We start from the raw sequence: 13,493 nt of genomic DNA, 5'->3' as shown, positions 1-13,493 counted from the left end.
CACGATATGTCTACATAGGCCGTCCCCCCAATTTCTGTCTTTCAGAATTTTCAATTCAACTTAGGTATTTGCCCTTCTCCTTCCAAGTGCTAGCAAAAGAAGATACTCTCCAGCCTGAGAAAGGTGAGTCTTGATTAGTCTAGTTCAACCATGGCAATTCATTTTCCTTGCTGGTGATTGGTTTGGATATGGACAAGTGACACAAATGTAGCCAGTAAGATCTGAAAGTTTGCATCTGGTCAGAGGACTTATGGAAATGGTTTTCCTCCCTGATACAGCAGAACATAAATGAGGAAGAGCATCCTCTTCTGCCCTGTGAAAGAACTGTATGAGCAAGTGCTGGGTTGAGCTGCAGAAGCCATGCTCAACCATGAGATGACATACTGGAGGTCAAAAGACAAAACTCCAAGGATGGCAGAGCTGAAAAGTGGAAAGGCCCCGTGTTCTTGATGTGTTCAGGCCACTACATTAACAAACCCAAGAACCACTTTACTTCTGCACTTCCAATTATAAAAGATGCTAATGACAACACAATAATAAAATGCTATCATTCAAATAACTTTTGGCCAGGTATTGGGTTCCTTGAAGCCCAAAACATCCCGAAACAATCCTCATACAGCATCAGGGGGCTGTAAGTCAATGAAGACCGACACGGAGGTGCACTGCATGCCTCAGAGCGAGTTTGGGGGCTGAAGGATTGGAAGGATGGTATTAAGACCCATTAATTATTAATGTTTTATGCTTGGTTGGTTATGTAGAAACTTCCTGGGGCAGCATTTATCATTTGGTCACTAGTGCTTCCATAGCACTTTGATCATTTACTAGAAGGGCACTTAGCTCTTTTGATTATAGTTGATGTTTATGCGTCTTTTAATGCTGTCAATTATTTGAGGACAAAGGTCATATCTATTGTCTTTCTATCCCTAGGGACCCACAAAGTACCTGGCATATAGAAAATCCTCAATAAATATTTGCCAAGTTGGAGAATTACCTTCTGTCAACAAATCTGTGCTGGGTGAATATGAAGTAGGAGGTGTTCCTGAGCACATCCTTGAAAGGGGAAGGCTGATCCAATAGGAAAGGGGAGTTAAGCCAGAGGAACCCTGCAGACAAGCTCTGATGAAAAGGAAACAGCCAGGAGGCAAGAGAAATTCTTCACTTAAGCTATCTAGCCAGCTGTCCAAGGAGCCATCCTTACCTTCTCTCCTTCCCTCACTCTTCACATGCCTGCACATTGTCTTACCTCCAAAATACATCCTGCATTTCTTTTTTCTTTTTAAACTCATTTTCACTTCCAATGCTACCATCCTTCTCCAAACCACCATCATCGATCACCTGGACAAACCACACCAACCCCAAACTACTATCCACACAAGAGTCAGAGGCATATTTTTGAAATGTGAAAAGATCATGTCACATTCATGCTGAAATCCTCCAGGAGCTCAAAATCATACTTGGAATAAGAGAGAAACTCCTTTCTGTGTCTGCCAGTCCTCTCTATCCCACTTTATTTCTGTCATAGCATTTGTTACCATCTGAAATTATTTCTGCACTTGCCTATAATTTGCCTGCTCTATGGATTGTAAAGGTCCAGTGGAACAGGGACATTATCTATACTGCTTAGGGCTAGATCTTAGCTCGTTTTGTGTTGCTATAAAGGAATATCTGAGGCTAGTAATTTATTTTTTTAAAAGATTATTTGGATCATGATTCTGGTGACTGGAAAGTTCAAGATTGGGCATTTACATCTGATGATGGTCTCAGGCTGCTTCTACTTATAGCAGAAGGTAAAGGGGAGGCTGGCATGTGCAGAGATCACATGGTGAGAAAGAAAGCAAGAAAGAGGGAGGCACTAGGCTCTTTTTAATAATCAGCTGTTATGGAAACTAATAGAGCAAGAACTCACTCACCCCTGTGGAGGGCTCTGATCCCATTATGCAAATACCTTCCATTAGGCCTCACCTCCAACACTGGAGATTAAATTTCAACATGAGGTTTGGAGGGGACAAATACGCAATCATAGCAGGCCATATCCCCCATACCTTCAATAACACTTGACATGCAGTAAGCATTCAATATGTTTTTGAATTGAAAAATATTATCTTTGACCACTGTAGGACCTTGGCCCTGAAGAGGTTTTAAATCTCATACTGAAAGAGTTTTATGCCTGGAATCAAATAATGGAAGAATATAATAGAGAAATAAGAGTCATCCATGAAACTTATGGACATGAGTTTGAGCAGGGTGGGCTTTAGAACAACCGAGGAAAACAAGAAAAGAGGGTTCCAGCCTCACAGAAATGGTATTAGGGCCACAGGGGCCACTAAGCTCAGTTTTGGGGTCCCCAGTTTTAAGAAGTCAGGGAAGGGGTGGATGATAAGACCTGCTTGATGCTCACCTCTCCTACTCCCTCTACCTCAATTATATATCCTGAGCCACCATGGCTCCTAGAGTGCCATGAATAAAATCTCTGGTGGCTTTGGCTCTGCCTTACATTACCTCCTCTTCCAGGGCCCTGAACCCGTAGGTCTACTTGCTTCCTCACCAAACCAAATAATTAAGAAATGTGCACATTAATGCCCCCAGTTAAAGAAAGCACATAGTTTATCTTTAAATCTTTAAGAGCTTCCTAGGAAGTTATAATTTTGAAGAACAATATAAAACAATACAATGCTTGGCAAATAATAAAACAGTTACTCAGAAGTTCTAATTTCATGGTTTCAGGTTACTCTCAAATTGAGAGACACACCCTCTTTTGGAGGTCATAATGGAGCTGTGAAGACTAAAGGTAAAAATATTTGCAAGATATTGATTTACAGCAATGAAAGGATTAGCATCCAACCATAAAGTAATGATTAAACATTAACCCAGAAAAACTCTCACCAAGGCATTTCTATAAATTAGCCATTCATGGGAACCAACAGGCTCAGGGAAGGTTGGTAGTCAAAAGATTTGGATTCCCAAGATCCAGTACTTACTTGCAAACCCCTCAACTTTCACGTGTAAAAAGTCAAGATATTAATATATCTCTCTAAAATGAACTTCTCTGTGAAGATCAACTGAAATAATGTAACTTACATCAGAAGCAAAGCAAGTGTAATTTAGCACCAGTAGGTAAATCTGAATCTATTATTACTACTAATACTAAAAATCGAAACCATTCAAAAGCTTGAGATGTCAGTCATTGCCTATATACAGCTTTATATGAGAATGAAGGCAGCAGCAGTAGGCTCTTCCTCAGGATACTTAACACATAGAGATTAGAAGCCATGAAATTATAATATCGCTATGCAAATGAGAAGTTATAACAATTATGCTAATATGGCCAAGTTGATTTTATACTTGATTACAAGCTGACAGAATGATATGGAGTTGAACAGTACTGAGTATCAGCTGTAGAGTCACATTGCCTGAGTATGAATCCCAACTTTGTGGAACCTTGAGCAAGTTCCTTAACTTCTTTGATAGTCATTGGAGCCCGCCTCCATCATGGTTCCCAATGATCTCCACCTCCTGGTATTTACACACTTGTGTAGTGCCCTCCCACACTGTATCAGGGTTGGTCTGTGTGACCAGTAGTACACAGCAGAAGGAATGGTATACCTGCTACTTCTGAGGCTAGGTCATAAAAGGCAACTCAGCTTCCTGCTTAGTTCCTCTCTTGGATCCTTCATTCTAAGGGAAAGTAGCTACCATATTATCCTAAGTATAATTTAGTGCAAGTAAGTAAGTCTGGATGTATTATCACTACTAATACTACTAAACAGAACCATTCAAAAACTTGAGATATCAGTCATTGCCTGTATGCAGCTTTACATAGGAATGACGGCATCCGCAGTAGGCTCTTCTTCAGAGTGCTTGGGACACAGAGATTAGAAGTCATGAAATTATAATATAATTCCCACATGGTGGGGAACTGGGGCCCACACACTAGGGAACTGAGGCCTCTAGCTAACAGCCACATGAGTGAGCTTGGAAGGGGATCCTTCAGCCCCAGTTAGGCTTTCAGATAACAACTTGATTGCAACCTTATGAGAGACCCTGAGGCAGAACCACCCAGCTAAGCCACTCCAAAATTCCTTATACACAGAAACTATGAGATAATAAATATTTATTGTTTTAAGTTCTGAGGTAATTCATTACGCAATTACAGATAACTAAAGTGCCCTCTCAAAGTTTCTATAAATCTTCTGTAGGAATGGAGAGGGTAATAGTACCTCTCTTTCAAATAGTTGTTCTAAGGATTAAATGAAAAATACATTGAAAGCCCTCAGCCCCAAATTTAGCACTTAGTAAATGCATATTGGCTATTATTGTAGCTTGCATGCCTTCTCTTCCTCAAGCAAGGCGCTCCTGCATATTATTTACAGCCACATTCTCCATGGGCCTCAGTAATTTCTTAAGTCATAAAATTTGAAAGACACGATCCAGCTCCAGTCTTTTTATATTGTCTTTCTCTGACCATCAACTGGGTAAATAGTCTTCATTTTCTCTCTCTTTGTGATCCCCTTTGAGAAGAGAGGCAGAGATTTCTAAGATAGAGAAACTTAAGGCATATGCTATGGCTAGGGAAGCAAAAACCCAAAATAACTGGCCTGAAAAAGACCAACCTGCTGACCTCATGAGCATTCCACAAAGGTTGACAATAGTTAACTGAGCAAGCTGGAGTCAACTCCAGCTTTTACAGAGCATACTGTTTAGAAATTGTCTCCTGAAACATACAAAGCTTTCATTCAAGCTCATTTCTGTGCTTTAAACCTGGAACAGATCCTGGACTTCCTCAGGCAAACCTCATAGATGCTATCTTTTCTCTCTGATTATTCCTGTCTCCTTCACATTTGGGTTTTCTCTTATTACTGATGGATGGGTGAGCAGTCAAATTTCCTTTCTACCAAAAGAAGGTATAGGAGAAATTTACCACTAAAGCAGTGAAAAGAGCAAAAGAAGAGATATACTTCTTTTCCATAATAAAATTCAATAATAATAAAACTATTTGACAAATAACCAAATATTTCAAATTTCAGCATATAATATAATGTAAAAGAAAAAAAAAAGGAATCATAAATGCTGTGTGCAAATTTTATTACCACGAAGCCATGAAGAGTTCTACAATTCCATGCAACAAGTATTTTTATATATTTCTCACTGATTCTTCGGGAAACTGAATGCTTACATATGCAATATCCTCCTATAGTAGGATGATTGAAAAAAATTTGAAACATACAATCATTTATTATATACACCGAAGAGGGTGAACTTTTAATTGTGCTTGGTGAAATGAATAATCTGACTTCAAGGAGTTTTTATTCTTAAATATATGACGATAGTATTAAGCCTCTCTCTCTCTCTCTCTCTCTCTGGCTCCCCACTCACTAGCCCCCATCCTGTTCTGGGTGTGCCTAGTTTTGCTAAAGTAAGCATTTCATATGGAAATGCTTGACCTCTTAAATCAACCTCTCAGGGGATGAACTTGGGTTTGCTCATGGCTTCCTCCTTCCTTTTGGCTGTTTAATTCTTTAGTTTCCACGTAATTTAAGTCTTTGCTTTGTTTTTCTATCAAATTCCTTTCCTTCCTTCCTTCTTCCTTTCCTTTCCCTTCCCCTTCCCTTTATATTTCCTTTCTCCCTACTTCCTTCCTTTTTCCTTCGCTCCATTTGTTTACTTGAAAGCTTGACTGACAACATGGAGGGCATTTCTTGGGTGATGACTTTAACTTTTTTATAAGGAATGCTGACCTTTATTGTGGCACAGCCCAGGAAGGGTATTGCTGATTTAGTGAAAATGCTGCATTCCTGAGCTTTTATCTTTATTCCTATGATAAGGCAGAAGTGTTAACAAGATGACTTCCCTTTTTTCCTTAAACATACATACATACATACAAATTAAGAAATACAGACAATAAATAACTAGAGTGGTAAATAAATAAAGCCACCATGAAACAACATCTCCACCTGGTTGTCCAAGAGGTATCTTCAGCCACCCTCTCATTTACCTCTCTCTGTTTAACGGGTTACTGAAGTCCAGTCATTCACATTTCTGAGTAGCTCTGGAGCCTCCAAATTCTGACCTGTACTGTAAGTGTCCTGGGCCATTTCCCTCACTTCCCCCTCCAGTGTTGCTCCATTGCAACTCACCTTCCCACTGTCATGGCCAACAGTTCAGGCATGCTCAAAACATCACTCACTGCATCATCTCCAGCTTAGAATCAAACTCTTTTGCCTGTTTCCCACCCTCCGCTGGGGCCCTGGATCCTTTTACACTCCCTAACACAGGATGTGATCTTATGTCTCTGTGTTGAAACACAAGACATTCACATTTTCTGGAATATCTTATCTCCAGAAACTGATGTTAACTATTCAAGCTTCCCCACAAAAGAAACCTCTTATAAGAAGTCTCTCGGCTGGGTGCAGTGGCTTACGCCTTTAATTCCAGCACTTTGGGAGGCCGAGGTGGGCGAATCATGAGGTCAGGAGATAGAGACCATCCTGGCCAACATGGTAAAACCCCGTCTATACTAAAATACAAAAAATTAACCGGGCATGGTGGTGTGTGCCTGTAGTCCCAGCTACTCGGGAGGCTGAAGCAAGGGAATCACTTGAACCCGGGAGGCGGAGACTTTCCCAGAAGTGTTCCTTCTAACCTCCAGAGCAGTTTGCTCAAGCACCTCTAAGTTACTTTTTTGAATCATAAGAGTAGTTATATGCAAACAAGTGAGTCTCTCAGGAAGTCCTGCTCAAGAGAACATTCTTGAAATGTGTTCAAATTTCATTTGGTGGAGATACCAGGTGCTATTTAGCAGAAATGGCAAAACAGCTCTTCCCGGCCTGTATACCCTACCTAGCAAAACAAAATTCTCGGAGTTAACTGCAGCAAGCCTCAGATCCCTACGCCATTTCACTGGCCATCTCAAGTGGCTTATCAAAGTACAGTATTCCTTCCAACTTGCTTTAATGGAAGTTCTGATAATTACAGTTTTACTCAAACTTCCAGCAATGCTGTGATGCCTCAGTGATGTTTTGGAGACAAACATACAGATTATTTCTATTTATATATATGTGTGTATCCACACACACACATACACTCATATATATGTAAAACAAGTCGTATTTGTTTGCACATTCCCACTAGCTTATACAGTTCTTGAGGTCAGGGGCCTTTATATTTATATTTACAAAATTTTATCTTTGTATTTACAGCAACTAACACAGTGCCTGGAACATAATGTAAGCCTGTAAGCCCTATATTTATCAATTGTATGACTAGCACATTCTTCTCCCACAAGGCTTTGCATGTATGGTTTACACAAAGTGTTGCTTTATGAAAATAGTTATATTTTAACAGTCCACAAGAAAGAGTCAAGCTTAAGTGGACTGTCATTTAATGGTATAAAATAGAAGCAACCACTGGTTTCTTCAAATTTCATTAGCAGTAGGTCAACTCATTCAGTTATTTAACCTTTGGCACCTTTGCCCTGGCCTTGAATTGCACAGCAAGCGTGGTTTTCATAGCTCTACAAACTAATTCTGAACTGTCATCCTGAAATCTAGATAAGACTCCTTGAGTATGCAAGCACTGACTATACATTCCTCAGTTGACTAAACCTTCCAGAGAGAATGCTTTAACTGGCTGACTAATTTATAGTGTGTAATGCTGAAATGAAAGCAAGTGTTTAAAAGGAAAGTAAGGCCAGGGAACACTGAAACTAGTAGTTCTCACTTGCTTGCATCCTGCAGTGAGTATTCCATTATCTGAGTGTTTTACACATTTAGGCAAGCTAAAAAGACATGAAAGTCCTTAAATAAAAGAATCCACCAAAACATCACTGATTCCAGCCCCTTCTTAAATATTATCATGTATACTAGCTTTATTATTTAGCACTGCAATACTGCTAAATTGGTCAGATAATTACTTCCCTGCCTCCCCCCCCTCCAACTGAATTCTCACCACCCTTGAGGGAAAACAGTCTGGGTTCCCTGTGGAACATCATTTCTCAAAACTGTATTTTGGGGCTTGCTTTCTCATTTTTCCTTTCCATTTCAGATATCCTTACTGCTGTCTTTGGGCTCTTCAAACTGCCTTTTTTCCTTTGCCGATCACACCCAAAAACTTTTCTCAAAAATTACATGTAAATTTAAAACTTTACAAATTAAATTTAAAATTTAAATTTTAAAAATCCGACTCTCCCTAATTTCAGGAAGCATGCATTTATTATACATAACAAGACGTGAAAGCCGCAAGAGTTGCAGCCTAAACACTGAAGACCCCGCGAAGTGAATCCAGCTGCCGCTCTACAAGCAGCAACAACTAGGAAGCCTTCTCAGCTACACTTCGGGGCACTGGTCCAACCCCACGCAAAAATCCCTCGTTTCCCTTAGCGTGGTAAGACGAAGCCTGACCTGAGCTCCAACTGTCCTATCTTTTTCAAATGTTTCAAACTTACTGCCTTTGTTCAGCAGAACCACGGGCACGGTGATGATGGTGACAAGCGCAGCAGCACCCAGCAGTCCCAGGAGAACCTTCCACGGTGTCTGCAAGCCGGCAGATCAAGTCCAATTAGAGGGAAGCGTGTGGCCCCAGTTTCCGTAGGAGGGTCGGGGCTGCTCCAGAGGCAGCAGGATTTGCAGGTGGGGGTGCGTTAGAAGAGGGAGACCTTGGGCTGGGGGTGGGGGTGGCGTCTGGAGTGGGCCAGTCGGAGTTCTCTAAGGCGGGTGCCCTTGAACTTGTGCCTTCAGAGCACTTCAGTGTTGGTTTCTCTACCCCTGCCCGGGTTCGGGCGTGCGTTCTGGGAGTGACTCTCCGGGACATTCAAAGCTCGACGCCAGGGTCCTAGCAGAAACCAAGGTCCGAAAGCTAAGCGATAGCTCTGGGACGTCCCTTCACCTGTCAGAGGGTGGCTTTGGGGCTTCCGCCTAAGGGGAGTCCCTCGTCCGGTTTCGCCAGCTTTGGGGCCATTTGGGGAGTTTGGCGAAGAGGTCCCCACAGCTCGCCCCGGGGACGTACGTGGCGCGGCACTCACCTTCATCGTCGGCGTCTCCTCGGAAGTGAGCGTTCAGAGAAGGAGCGCAGGCAGAAGTCACCGCGGGCGGCGGAGACGCGCGTCCTGCACCGCTGCTCCGGGCGGTGGAGTCACTCGCCGCTGGCAAGTTTCGGCCCTGAGTTAAACATTAGTGAGCGCCGAGCCCGCTGGGTATAAAGGCGCCGCGGGCAGGCTGCAGGGCAGGCGGCGCGGAAGCAGGCGCGCGGGGCGCGGGGCACCGGCATCCTGGCCGGGGGGAGCCCGCGAGGGCCCCCTGAGGGCGGTGTAGGGCGCTGGGCGGCAGCCGGGGCGCAGAGTGCGGGGCGCGGAGGAGCCGTGGGGGAGGGGAAAGGGCGCGCGGCCTCAGATGCGCAGACCCTGGGCCGGCGACGCGGGGACCCTGCTCCCTCTGAGCTAAAAATGACGTGGGCGTTCAGCTCCTCCAACCTCGCGCGGACAGGCGAGTGAACCGAGGCCCAGAGAGGGCAGGGGACTTTGGCAAACTCACACAGCTCACCGCTGGCAACTGGAACTAAAACACAGGCCTCCCTCTCTTGCCAGTGAAAGTTATGTTAGGAAGCAGTGAGGTGTCTAAAGCGGTATGAAAGGCAAAGAGAAAAGGTGATTGTTCCCTCTTGAATGGCCCTTGGAAGCTGAGTATCTGGATTCACCCTCCCCAGGGAATTTCCCGATTGTCTTGCAGGCTTACACACTCATCAAGATGACGAAAATAATGACAGTAACACTTATGTGGAACTTGACTTTTTCCCAGGTGCTGCTCTAAGCATTTACTGTGTTTGTTTTACAGGAAGGAAGACTGTGAACAGAGAATAAATAACTTGGCCAAGCCATTCAGCTAGGAAGTTGTAGATCCTAAATTAAGAGTTCAAGGTCTTAATGGCTACTTTATGAGGCCTCTCATAGTCTTTTCAAGGGTTTTGGAGAAGAATAAAAGATCAGGTATGGCTTCTCCCTCCCCCAGCTCTCTATTAGTCCCTAAAGGGTTATTCATTCGTTCATTCATTCCTACATCCTCCCATTTATTCCACTCATCCACAGATGTTTGAGAGGTTACAATGTGCCAGCCTCTCTTCTAGGTACTGGAGATAAAGTGGGACAAGAGAGGTGAGGTCTGGACCCTTGGCACTTTCACGATAAAATACACAGGTAAACGTTTGCCTTTAGGGCCCCCCTATGATTACTTCCACTCTTGCAGATAAGAGGATAAAGCCTCTTCAGCTTGTTCACTGCAGCTGAAAAGCAAAGCCTCTCTGTCAGTAGAGGTAAAAGATTAAGAATGCAGAGTCCTATGGGGCATTACCACATGATTATGAATTAATGCAATTTTCCATCTTTTATTTCCAATCCAGACATTGCTTTTGAACTCAGTCATCTTTTCCCCCTTGCCCACTAGTTACTTGTGATACATCAGTATCCTCACTCACCCCCAACTCCAGAGGCTGAAACTAACTCTCCTCCTCCCTCTTCCAACTGCTGAGGAAGGTGAGTCAATGGGGTTACTGGACCCTGTGAACTGATGCTGTGAAGAGAGGCCATTTAACACGGATTACGGGGAATGGTGCCACAGGGGGCTCAGTGCTGCCCTTCACTCTCAGCATTTTGCTCACTCAGCATTGGTAAGCCACATCAGCCTCGGTGAAGGAAGTCTGGAGAGTTAAGCCTGTGCTTCACCTCCATGCCAGCACCATGGCACTCACTATACATTCAGCAAGCCCCAAGGAAGCTGGCAGGAGGCTGGCTGACATCTATGGGACAGGTCAATTTGTTCTTTGGAGGGCACTGCATGAGACGCAAATATCTTCACACCCTGTGCCCATTTCAAGAGACTCTCTCACATGCCTCCCCCACCTTGACCTCTATGTCACCAGTCTTTCAATCTTGTTTTTTCCAAATACTTAAGGTAGCAGCTGGCCAACACATTAGCCACCACTGATGAGTCAGTGTAGATCTTACATTGGGCCATCTCTTTTTTCTTGCAAAATAGAAAAGCAGATGTTCTGCTCAAAGTTCTGTTTGTCAGTAAGATTTCCCTTTCGGCTGTGTTTCAGGACATCCCTGGGAGGGACTCTGATGCGGCAGCCATCTACTTATTGCTAGTGCCAGCTTACTTTGCATAATGTTGACTCCTTTCCCTCATCTGTTGCCTAGTTGTAGGAAACTCCTTGTGAAGCTATAGGTGTGCACTGAGGGAGAGACATTGAGGCAGTGGGAGAAGGCATCATAGAGTCTAAATTTTCTGCTAGTCTGAGTTTCTTGTGCCTTGTGGACCTGGTGGGCTTATCTCCTTTATCATATAGATACAGTTTTCACTTAATAATAGCATGCTGCTGCAAATGCCCAATTTTATCATGTGGTGGATTAGGCAACACTCAGTTCATTAGGGTAGCTAGGTTGTGCAGTTACTTGGTGTTAGGGATTGAATTGTGTCCCCCCAAAAGATATATTAGAATCCTAACCTTTAGGACTTCAGAGTGTGACATTATTTGAATATAGGGTCTTTACAGAGTTAATCAATTTTTTTAAATCTTATATAGCTTTTATTTCAGTGATCAAAAGAATGCAGTAAATGGAATCTACACTAATTGACATTAGGCATGCACCTCTACCTGAAACTGCTGTTAGCCTCTGATTGGCCTAAATCTTTGTAACTTATTTAGGCATGTCATTGAATTTTTTGTACCCTGATATAGAGGGTAAGTTAATTTCTTCCTTGTGGCAGTCTAGTAATAAGAATTATGTTCACTGGCTAGATTCCTTTATAACTAAAGACCTCTAGACTCTCAGGCTGCCTACCCTACCTTGAGACTATACTTAATATGGATATTTAAGCAAATCATCATATAGGAAAGGGAGATCATCAAGAAAACTGAGGTGTACTGTATAAACACTCTTACAGATATTTTTCTCCAGCATTGATAATCAAACACTAGATAAGGATACCAAATTATTCTTCCCCCACTTCTGCACTTTCTGATGAACACAAGGATCTCCCCTGAAATCAAAATGACTCACACAAATGAGAGATTTTTACATATGTGGTCCCACTATCAAAATTATAGGAAGCAGTTAATGGGGCTTTGAGAAAAGCATAATCCCACGTACAGTAATATGCATCTAAATAGAGTTTTCCATTCACCTGTCAATTATTTTCACAAGATTAGCATTAAAAAATACAAGCAAACATATGACCCTTAAGCTTCACACACTAAAGATTGGTGTTTGTTCATTCTCAGATGACAGGATGTCCCAAGAGTAACAAAAGATGAGAGCCAGTCCTCTCATAGCTGTTTCTTCAATCATCCCATCAACAGCTCTTCATTTCTTGAACTACCTTCCTTTTCCAAAGAGGTAATGCTGAGATCAGTCAGAAAGGCTTTCTGAGAAAACTGGCTTGGATTTCTGGGTCTGTTCCAGTAGATTCAAGATGAACTGGCTTGTATCAATGAAGCGCTCAATGCAGTTCACAAAACAGGCCTCAGCCCGACTGTCCAACTTTGGCACAGGCTTGTCCATGCACTTCTCCCAACAAAGTTCAGTCATCTGGTGCACCAGCTGCTGGAAGCGCTGCTTTTGAGTCTCTACCTCGATGAAATGCTGCAACTGTGGGTCCACTGCACCCAAACCCGCCATGGAGGAAGAGGAGGAGGAATCCATCCCAGGGCGATCACGCTTGCAGAGACGAACTCCGCACCGACCTTCACGTGTCTCCGCAACCGAGTTAATCAATTTAAAATGAGGTCACTAGGGTGGGCCCCAATCCAATATGACTGATAACCTTATAAAAAAGAGAGATTTGGATACAGAAAGAGACAGAGTGAAAATGATGTGAAGAAACACAGGAAAAGATGGCAGCTATAAGCCAAGGAGAAGCTTGCAGTGTGTATTCATCTGTTCTCATGCTGCTAGTAAAGACATACCTGAGACTGGATAATTTATAAAGAAACTTAATTGACTCATACTTCCACATGCTGGGGGTGCCTCACAATCATGGCTGAAGGCGAATGAGGAGCAAAGTCATGTCTTACATGGTGGCAGGCAAGAGACCTTGTGTAGGAGAACTCCCCTTTACAAAATCATCAGATCTTGTGAGACTTATTCACTATCACAAGAACAGCACAGGAAAGACCTACCCCCATGATTCAATTACCTCCCACTAGGTCCCTCCCACAATACATGGGAATCATGGGAGCTATAATTCAAGATGAGATTTTGGTGGGGACACAGCCAAACCATATCATTCCACCCCTGGTCCCTCCCAAATCTCATGTCCTCACATTTCAAAACCAATCATGCCACGCTAACAGTCCCCCAAGTCTTAACTCATTTCAGCATTGACTCAAAAGTCCACAGTCCAAAGTTTCATCTGAGACAAGGCAAGTCCCTTCTGCCTACGACTCTGTAAAATCAAAAGCAAGTTAGTTACTTCCTATATATAATGGTGTTATAAGCGTTGGGT

The 13,493-nt window shown here is 43.0% G+C and overlaps 3 protein-coding genes across 5 annotated transcripts in view; 1 reads left to right on the top strand and 2 right to left on the bottom strand.

The window, feature by feature from the left end:
* Positions 1-4,269, top strand: part of SLC4A10 (solute carrier family 4 member 10) — a 448,737-nt gene extending 444,468 nt beyond the window's left edge. The window contains exon 28 of the mRNA XM_063609461.1: positions 4,259-4,269. The gene's annotated coding sequence lies outside the window, so the exon portion shown is untranslated. The remainder of the gene's footprint in view (positions 1-4,258) is intronic.
* The window catches only part of DPP4 (dipeptidyl peptidase 4), an 82,820-nt gene extending 73,336 nt beyond the window's left edge, over positions 1-9,484 (bottom strand). For 2 of the 3 annotated variants that reach the window (XM_055291957.2, XM_055291958.2), the window contains exons 1-2: positions 9,017-9,484; positions 8,441-8,528 (exon numbers count right to left, since the gene is read on the bottom strand). In XM_055291957.2, the coding sequence (XP_055147932.1) occupies positions 8,441-8,528; positions 9,017-9,022 (94 nt within the window). In that variant the 5' untranslated portion in view covers positions 9,023-9,484. The remainder of the gene's footprint in view (positions 1-8,440; positions 8,529-9,016) is intronic. The other variant, XM_055291959.2, reaches the window with a different exon arrangement.
* A 2,696-nt stretch (positions 9,485-12,180) lies between these two features.
* Positions 12,181-12,857, bottom strand: LOC129490537 (mitochondrial import inner membrane translocase subunit Tim8 A-like). The gene has a single exon (XM_055294432.2). It carries the CDS (start codon positions 12,689-12,691, stop codon positions 12,398-12,400), a length of 294 nt encoding a protein of 97 aa, XP_055150407.1. The 5' UTR covers positions 12,692-12,857; the 3' UTR covers positions 12,181-12,397.
* Between the last annotated feature and the right edge of the window lie 636 nt (positions 12,858-13,493).

The sequence above is a fragment of the Symphalangus syndactylus genome, chromosome 9 (genome assembly GCF_028878055.3).
Source record: "Symphalangus syndactylus isolate Jambi chromosome 9, NHGRI_mSymSyn1-v2.1_pri, whole genome shotgun sequence".
NCBI classification, from domain to species: domain Eukaryota; kingdom Metazoa; phylum Chordata; class Mammalia; order Primates; family Hylobatidae; genus Symphalangus; species Symphalangus syndactylus.
Note: the sequence above shows the minus strand (reverse complement) of the source record. Positions and strands in the feature narration are given on the sequence as shown.

Bases quoted from the DNA above. Each gene is read 5' to 3' on its own strand.
- LOC129490537 (XM_055294432.2), bottom strand. From the start codon at position 12,691: ATGGATTCCTCCTCCTCTTCCTCCATGGCGGGTTTGGGTGCAGTGGAC.